Source organism: Nyctereutes procyonoides, unplaced genomic scaffold, assembly GCF_905146905.1.
Source record: "Nyctereutes procyonoides isolate TBG_1078 unplaced genomic scaffold, NYPRO_anot_genome, whole genome shotgun sequence".
NCBI lineage: Eukaryota > Metazoa > Chordata > Mammalia > Carnivora > Canidae > Nyctereutes > Nyctereutes procyonoides.
In genome coordinates this window covers 57,294,116-57,302,826 of record NW_026575140.1, presented here as the reverse complement: position 1 = coordinate 57,302,826, position 8,711 = coordinate 57,294,116, and the positions used below count along the sequence as shown (strand labels likewise).

Genomic DNA, 8,711 nt, shown 5'->3' with positions numbered 1-8,711 from the left:
CCACCTCCGCCCCTGCGGCGCGAGCCCCGCGGGGGCGGGAGGCGGGGCGCCAAGGGGGCGGGGCGGTCCCTTAAAGGGCCGCCGGCCGCTGCCCTGAGGCCACTTCCTGGGGGCGGAGAGGACCGTGGTGGCGGCGGCGGCGGCGGCGGCGACACCCAGGCCCCGAGACTCCCGGCAGCTTCCATCCGAGTCCTCCGGGGCTCCCGGTTCGCGTCGAGCGTGCATCCCCCGCGCCCCGGCGGGTAGGGGCCCCTGCCGCCCCCTCGCGTCCGCCCCGCCTCCGTCGCCCGAGACCCGCGCCTGGGCCAGGCCCGGCCTGCGACTGGCCCCCGGGGCCCTGCGTGGACTCGCCCGCGGCGACAGCGATCTGCCGAGAACTCGGAAGCTGGGTCCTTCGGAGCGCCGGCCTGTGCTCGCCACCGTCACCTGCTGGTGGGACTCCGGAAACCCTCTGTGTGAAGACCACAGAGAGGAGCCGCTGACCCTCCGTCCGGAATCGGAATCGAGAACGCCTGGACCGAAATCTCCCCGCCTCTCTGGCTTCTGCGCTTTTCAGCTGTTCTCTCGAGCTTTTGGCCGCGTCTGTCCCTGGAAACCACCCCCCGCTACCGACGTAGCCTAGGCGAGCCCCGCATCTCACCGCCGTGCGCTCCCACCTGTGAATCCGGAGACAGTCTCAACTTTATGACCCAATTCTGCCCACACCCAGGCAGTTCTGCCTTTTCTTCTCTTGCGGTATCTCCCGTAGTCCCCAAAATTTCGCCGCCTCCTGTGCCCTCTTCGCCCCCCTCTTTTGGGGGCCCCGTGACCCTGAATGTTGGGGGCACACTATACTCCACCACTTTGGAGACCCTGACTCGCTTCCCGGACTCCATGCTGGGGGCCATGTTCAGGGCCGGCACCCCCATACCCCCCAACCTCAGCCCCCAGGGAGGTGGCCACTACTTCATCGACAGAGATGGCAAGGCCTTCCGGCACATCCTCAATTTCCTGAGGCTGGGCCGCCTCGACCTGCCCCGTGGGTATGGGGAGACAGCACTTCTCAGGGCAGAGGCCGACTTCTACCAGATCCAGCCCCTCCTGGATGCCCTGCGGGACCTGGAGGCCTCTCGGGGGACCCCCGTACCCACTGCTGCCCTGCTCCACGCAGACGTGGATGCCAGCCCCCGCCTGGTGCACTTCTCTGCTCGCCGGGGCCCACACCACTATGAGCTGAGCTCTGTGCAGGTGGATACCTTCCGAGCCAACATCTTCTGCACCGACCCCGAGTGCCTGGGTGCCATGCGGGCCCGCTTTGGTGTGGCCAGTGAGGATAGGGCTGAGGGCGGCCCACACTTCCGTCTGGAGTGGGCCCCCTGTCCCGCAGAACTCCCCGAGGTGGAGTATAGGAGACTGGGGCTGCAGCCGCTGTGGACTGGGGGGCCGGGAGAGTTGCGGGAGGTTGTGGGCACACCAGGCTTCCTAGAGGAGGTGCTGCGGGTCGCTCTGGAGCACGGCTTCCGTCTAGACTCCGTCTTCCCTGACCCCGAAGACCTGCTCAACTCGCGATCTCTGCGCTTCGTGCGGCACTGAGTGCGTGGCACTCCCATCTGAGTGGGGTGCAAAGAAAGAACGGACAGCAAAAGGGATGAAGGGCCCCCTGAAGCCTCTTCTTAGCTCTGCCTCTGGAGCTGTGAGAGTCAGGGCTCCCACTGCACCTGACTGGAGCCCAGGTGTGGGCAGGAATTCCCAAATCTCAGCCCGCTGAGGGCTCACAAGCCATGCAGAGGGTCTGGACTGGTGCTAATCCTGGGAGGGGGGGAAAGGTTCCCAGGCTTGTTCTTGCCTGAGGCTGGCGGCCTCCAGTGTCTCCTTGTTTGAGCTCAGTATTCAAGGTTCTAGAAGAGTAGCGACCCCTCCATGCTCAGGCTAGGCCTAGCAGGACCCTGGAGGGACACCGAAGTGTGGGTGAAGGACTCTGGATTGCTGTGACGTGGTCTCCTGGACCGTGGCTTCTCCTGCAGCTGGATGGCCTAGCCTGACCAAAGAGTGGCCGGAACATTCTTGACTATGGGAAAGGGCATCCTTTGCTGGGTCTCACAGTCTCACGTTACTTAGGGAGACGGAAAGGCTACACTCTACCCTAGGTTGGCATGAGGGAGTTAGGAGAATCCCCATTTACTATAGGGCTGGAGCCCCGTAGTCCATAGTAAAGGACCCCATATTGATGGTGGAGGAGGCATCTTCGCAGGTTTTGGCCTTACTTTGCTCACGTACGTGTGTGTGTCAGCCTGTGTGTCTGACTGACGTGTGGGTCTCCGCCTTCCTGACTCCTGTCTATTGCTGGAGGCAGCATCTGTGTGCTGGGCTTTCTGTGGTCTCTGCGTGTCCAGGCCTGTTTGTGGTTGCCTGGTGTTTGGTACTGGGTATGTCTGTGGTATGGGTGTGAGTAGATGGAGAATTAGTGTAATCAAGTAGGGGGGTGTGTGCACGCATGTGTGTTCACATCACCACGTAGGCAGGAGGAGCCTGTTGATGTTTGAGTCACTAGGATCTTCCTGGTGAAAGGTAAGAGGAGTCAGTGGGCCCAGCTGGGCCTTGGAGGCCACTATAGAACTCTTGGTTGCCAAGGCAACCATGGGCATGGTTGCTAGGAGATAGCTGGGCAGGCCCCAGGCTGCCTGGGGCAGAGGGGAGACCAACAGAAGAGGTGGAGAGAGCAGGGGAGGATATGGGAAGGGATGGGATTTCTGGGTCCCTGAGGGGTGGGGTACTCGGGAGTCACTCATTATTTCTCGCTGGTCACGATTTACAAGAAGAAAAATAAAATGGGGGTGATCCCTGGGTGGCTCAAAGGTTTGGCATCTGCCTTTGGCCCAGGGCACGAGCTTGGAGTCCCGGGATCGAGTCCCGCTTCGGGCTCCAGGCATGGAACCTGCTCTCCCTCCTCCTGTGTCTCTGCCTCTTTCTCTCTCTGTGTGTCTATCATAAATAAAAATAAATAAATAAATCTTTAAAAAAATAAAATAAAATGGCTTTTTGGAACCTCAAACTTGTCAAGGCTGCTGCAGGCCAGGTTGGGGGGTGCTGTCCTCTTTGCGGCACAAGCCCTGCTTTCTCTGCCTGGTCATCTTTCAGGTCCTCAGCTCCTTGGGCCCCACCTTAGCCCCAGCCAGAGACAGAATGGTGGCACTGTGCCATAATGTTCTAGAATCCCCAACTGTTCTGGAACACTCTAGACTCCCCAGGCAGGGCTGGAGCCAAGATTGTAGCATTCAGAGGCCTTCCCAGCCTCAGTGGGCTCCCCCACCACTCCCCAGCAGGCCTCATGTGGGTGCTGGCATTAGGTGGGGTGTTCCTGGCGACCACCCAGGCCTGTATCCTCTGCCAGCTCTCAGCTCGAGACCTGTCGGGCCGCCTGGCCCACGTGTGTGGCCAAGTGGAGGCTAAGTGGAAGGACTGTGGGGCCTCCTGGAACTTTCCGGCCTTTGCCTTAGGTGAGCTCAGACATCCAGGGACAGTCCCCGAGCGGGACACCCCCGGTCCGCAGCCCTCTCTGAACGCACTGGCCTCTCCCCTCGGGGGACCTGCTTCGGCCCCGGGGAAGCCGGGAAAGACTCACACATCCTTGCTGTCTCCACAGATGAGGTGTCCATGAACAGAGTCATAGAGAAGACTCACCGAGTCCTGAGGGTTATGGGTGAGGTCAAGGGGCAAGGCAGCCCCTGGGGGGCTCGGAGGGGCAGTAGGAGGGGGCTAGGAATCAGGGGGCGGATACAGGAAGGTAGGACCCTGGAGGCACGAGGTGAGGGGTAGAGGTGCACCCCTCCACAGGGGAGGCACCCCCAATATTGCTCCCGTGTCTCCCCAGAGATCAAAGGGTCTTTCTCCTCCCTCCCCTTGTACCAGCTTTGGCTGCAAAAGATCAAGCTCCCCCAGTACACCCGGGAAGGTACTGCTGTGGCAGGGATGGGGTGCTGGGGCTCTGGAGCAGGGGGTGGGTGGTGGTGGCTGAGCGTCTCCTGTCCCCGCACCCCTCCTTGTCTTTGGTTGCAGCTCTCTGCGCGCCTGCCTGCCGTGAGTAGGAAAGGATGGGGTGGTGAGGCCGGGGGCACCGGGGGTACCCCAGGGGAGCCTGGCAGCCCCCAGAGGGAGTTGGGGCTGCCCCGCCCCAGCTCGGCTCCTGTCATCTCCTGCAGGGGGCAGAACCACCCTCTACAACTGCTCCACCTGCCAGAGCACCCAGGTGCGCTGCTGGCCCAAAAAGCGCTGCTTCCCAGGTTGGACCCCTGAAGCCCTGGCCCTGGCCTCCCCTGGCTCGGATCTCTGAGCAATTAGGCGGCGCCCCCCCATGACTGGTGAGGTCCCCAGGATCACTCACTGCTTCCTGGGCTCCCTGCAGGAAGTCACGATCTTCGGGAAGCCAGGATCCTGCTCCTCTCTGTCTTGATAGCTGCCCTGCTGCTGGGCATCCTGAGCCTTGTGGTGGAGTGAGTCCCCAGAGCAGGGAGGCTAAGGGCGGAAGCAGCCTCACCACTTCTGAGCGCCCCCCACCTTCCCCGCAGTACCTTCCACCACCATCCCTCCTGCCTCCTCCCACCGTCCTCCCTGCCCTGCCCAGGCCTCCCATCTCTGTCTCCCCTCAGGTCCAATTACTTCAAACCAAAAGAGGATCTGTGAAGACACTGCCAGCCTCCCAGCCTCCACTCCAAAAGGGCAGGAGCCCACCACCTCCACTCCCCTTGGAGGGAATCAGCCAGCCCTTTAGCTCCCATACCAAAGGCTCAGCCTTCCACATCCTGAAGCCCAATGTCCCCAAGGTCCCGGGGTCAGACAGCCTCTGGGGACCCAGGCACCCACAGGGGGAACATTCCCCTGCCCCGGAGCCCCAGCCCTCTACGAATCAGATGGGAGCAGTCACTGATTCCAGGAAAATATCTACAGAAGGAAAGAATCCCCTCCAGGCACCACCCCTCCCACACCCCCTCCTGCCTATTCTCGGAAAACGGGGGCTGGCTGCCCCAGAAGCTACTCTTGGGGCTCTTATGACTGATTGGGAATCCGGGAATAAGTGCCTGGAAGCCGCCCTCCCTCTAGAGTTGAGACCACATCAGTCAGCCTGCTAACAGGCTATCCCTCCATTTAACATTGTGAAGCCTTGGCCTCCCACGGAGGCCTCCCTCCTGCCAAGACAGAGTAAACCTGCTGTCAAATGGCCTCCACTCTGCCTAGCCTCTCTCTGCGACTGGGGAGGGCAGAGGGGGAAGGGGAGACTCGCTGTGGCACAGTGGTTCTCAACCCCAAGAGACATGTGGCCACATTTGCAGACATTCTTGATGGCTTTGGTTGGGGGATGGGCTGCTGGCATTTAAAGGGTGGAGGCCCAGGGGTGTGGGCCTCTACAGCCTCCCTGGCCTCCGAGACGCTCAGGGGAGTCCTCCACAACAGAGAGTTCTCCTGTCTAGGACCTCAGTTGTGTGTGGTTGAGAAACCCCAGCATTCGGTCTCCTGGCGCTCAGGAGTTTTGGGTTGGGTGTGTGGAACATGAAGCATAAAAGGAGTTAGCCGGTCACCAACCACAAGCCTCAGGCCAAGGGCCTAGATTGGAAGGGATCTTGCCTGCATCGAGCCCAGTGGTTTTCAAGGGTAATTTTTTTAAAAATTGTATTTATTTCAGAGAGAGCACACATGAGTCGGGGGGTGGGTGTGCAGAGGGCGAGGGAGAAGCAGACTCCCCACTGAGCGGGGAGCCCCATGCGGAACTCAATCCCAGGACCCCGGGATCATGACCTGAGCTGAAGGCAGATGCTTCACTGACTGAGCCACCCACTTGCCCCTAGCCCAGGGGTTTTCCAGGGCAAAACTTCTCATCCGGCTGCACGTGACAGTCCCCTGGGCAGCTTCAGAAACTATCCATCCCGGCAGTTGCCTGGGAGGCTGAAATGATTAAGTGTCTGACTTTGGCTCAAGTCATGGTCCCAGGGTCCTAGGATCAAGTCCCGCATGGGGCTCCCTGCTCCGCGGAGAGTCTGCTCCTCTTTTTCCCTCTGCTCCTCCCCACCATTCATGCTCTCTTTCTCAAATAAATAAAATCTTAAAAAGAAAACAAAACAACTATCCATCTCTGGGCCTTATATCCAGAGCTTCTGAATTCAGTGGTGTCAAATGGAGCCTCAGTTAATCTAACTTACAGCCAGCCAGGGCTACAACCACAGTTTGGGGTGCCATGAAGGGCCTGGGGATGGAGAGAGGGATACTTGCCCCTTCTAAGGAAGTGCCTTCCAGGGACACCCCGGTGGCTCAGTAGTTGAGCATCTGCCTTCGGCTCAGGGCGTGACCCCAGGGTCCCAGGATTGAGTCCTACATCGGGCTCCCCACAGGGAGCCTGCTTCTCCCTCTGCCTGTGTCTCTGCCTCTCTGTGTGTCTCAGGAATAAATAAAATATTTTAAAAGGGAAAGTACCTTCCATTTTATTTTGCACATTCAAGTCCAATCCATTCATTTTACACCAAAGAGAGCGAGACAGAGAGAGACCCAGAGATCATACATGAAGTTTATACAACTTATCCATTCATTTGACAGCTGCTTGGTGAGCATCCAGCAGGCACCAGGCAGCACTCCTGCCCAAGTTGGGATGATAAGCCACTTCTGCTGAGCCCCGGGGCCCCACGGCTGCCCTCTGGTCTGTGGTAGCTGCCTTGGACCCCCTGATGCTGTACCCTCTTTCCAGACTCAACACGTTGGAGTTGTCCTTATTTTCACACCCAACATGCAGTGGGGTCAACCAGTTCAGCCCATTCTTGGAGGACCTCTATCCTACCTGGTCCCCTCCTCCCGTCCTATGGCCCCCAGGCCAGTCCATAACCCTCTTACTGTGGACTCATCTCCCAAGGGTGCCACCTGACTGCCCACTGCCCTCCCGCCCACTGAGCCCTCAGTGGCCACACTGGTCTTGGTGGAACCCCATATCATTGATGACCACCTGTCTGGCATCATAGGATGGCTGAGAACTTGAGCTTTGTAGTTGGGTTGTCGGGTCTGGAATCCTGGCTCTACGTCTCACTGGCCCTTGGGCAAGTTAACTTCTCTGTTCCTTTTTCCTCTTATTTTAAATGCAAATCATACAGTTCATTGATTCTATGGCTTTTTTTTTCCTGTTTACATTTTAATGGCTCTGAAGAATCCATCTTAAGTTGAAGATGTGTTCCAGCAGAATGTTACATATTATAATTGGTGATCTCTCTTTTTTTTTTTAGATTTTATTTATTTATTTATTTATTTATTTATTTATTTATTTGAGAGGGAGAGAGGGAGAGAGTAAGAGAGAAAGCACAAGCAGGAGGGGGAGCAGTGGGGGGAAGGCCTGGGATCAGGCCTGAGCCAAAGGCAGATGCTCAACAACTTAGCCACCCTGTGTCCCGAGTCGGTGATCTCTTAACTTCCATGAGGTGTAGCAGCACTGACCTCACAGGATTACTGCGAGGTCCAAATAAGTTCATACACAAGGCTTGGGACGGTTCCCCACGTGCGCTGGGCCCCTCCCTAAGCATTAACCATCACTATCTTGCTTGAGACCCTTCCCCAGCTCTTCCCTGCCTACGGAATATAGACCTGGCCCTTGACCCTGACATTCAGGGTTCTCACCAGCTGCTCCCCACCTCTTATTTGGTCCTCATGCCAGGGCTGATTGACACAGCTCTATGTGGGATCTCCCCCTCAAAGCCCCATGAGCCTCTCAGAGTCAACATTTCTAAACCCACATCCCTCCCTGACCCTACCTCCTCCTTGAGATCTCCCTCAGGGCTAAGGGCAGTGCCAAGAGTCTGATGGACGTTCCCCTGGAGCTTTGTTTCTCAGCTCTGCCCACCCCACAGCCACACTGAATCACTTGTAGTTTCCTAAACATTTTGTTTGCTCCTGGATCCTTGCCTTTGCCTGGGCTTGTTCCCTATACCCTAATGCCCTTCTTTGGCCCAGACGTCACCCCTTCCAAGAAGCCTTCTCTGAGCTCCTGAGGCAGAGTAGGGTGTCCCTTCCCTAGACATCTCTCATGTGGTACCTGTTACATCGGATGGTGGTGTCTCCTTAAAAATCTTCTCTCTAGACCATGCGTTACCCTTGAAAGCTACTCCCTAAGGTTTCATCTTCGTTCCCCCAGAGCCTGGAACATGGAGACACCAGGAGGCATCCCTGGCAACTCCAGCCCCTTCTCTGCAGTTCTGTGATACGCCCTCCTCATGTGAGCTCTTCATGAGCACGCAGTGTTGGAGGCTGGTGGCGTTTGTGTCTTTTCTGTGCCCATAAGGCCAATCCACCAGTGTGTGACCTGCCAGGGCAGTGCTGGTTTTACTGAGCCCTTCACCAAGTAGGAGAGGCTACTAGGGGTCTGGCACCACCAGAAAAGCACAGGCAGTTTTAAACAAAGGCCCCTAAATTCTTTGAGATGTGTCCCATCAAGAGGTAGGGTCCATATGTTCTTCCTTCTATCACTGGCCAACCAACCGAATGTGGTAGAAGTAACACTGGGCTACTTCCCAGCCCAAGTCCTAAAGGAACTGGAGACTTCTACCCTCTGCTTCTTGGGATATTCACTCTGAAACAAACCCAGTTGCCATGGTATGAAGAAGCCCAAGGTACATGGAGAGTCCATGTCCACGGTTTTGGTCAAAAGGTAGCATGTCCTGCCACCATGTGAGCGACAATACAGCCCCCAGCTGTCAAGTCACGTCCAG

General features: G+C 57.7%; 2 protein-coding genes across 2 annotated transcripts; both read left to right on the top strand.

The window, feature by feature from the left end:
• The first annotated feature begins 81 nt into the window (after window positions 1–81).
• Window positions 82–3,025, top strand: KCTD11 (potassium channel tetramerization domain containing 11). Its single transcript, XM_055307236.1, has one exon. It carries the CDS (start codon window positions 685–687, stop codon window positions 1,570–1,572), a length of 888 nt encoding a protein of 295 aa, XP_055163211.1. The 5' UTR covers window positions 82–684; the 3' UTR covers window positions 1,573–3,025.
• A 282-nt stretch (window positions 3,026–3,307) lies between these two features.
• TMEM95 (transmembrane protein 95) lies at window positions 3,308–4,473 on the top strand. The gene is made up of 6 exons (XM_055305261.1): window positions 3,308–3,476; window positions 3,623–3,679; window positions 3,851–3,931; window positions 4,036–4,056; window positions 4,179–4,259; window positions 4,382–4,473. Exons 1-6 carry the CDS (start codon window positions 3,308–3,310, stop codon window positions 4,471–4,473), a joined length of 501 nt encoding a protein of 166 aa, XP_055161236.1.
• The last annotated feature ends 4,238 nt before the right edge of the window (window positions 4,474–8,711 follow it).

Bases quoted from the DNA above. Each gene is read 5' to 3' on its own strand.
- TMEM95 (XM_055305261.1), top strand. From the start codon at position 3,308: ATGTGGGTGCTGGCATTAGGTGGGGTGTTCCTGGCGACCACCCAGGCC. The intron at 4,057-4,178 runs GTGAGTAGGAAA...CATCTCCTGCAG, and splicing joins TCTCTGCGCGCCTGCCTGCC to GGGGCAGAACCACCCTCTAC. The intron at 4,260-4,381 runs GTTGGACCCCTG...GGCTCCCTGCAG, and splicing joins CAAAAAGCGCTGCTTCCCAG to GAAGTCACGATCTTCGGGAA.
- KCTD11 (XM_055307236.1), top strand. From the start codon at position 685: ATGACCCAATTCTGCCCACACCCAGGCAGTTCTGCCTTTTCTTCTCTT.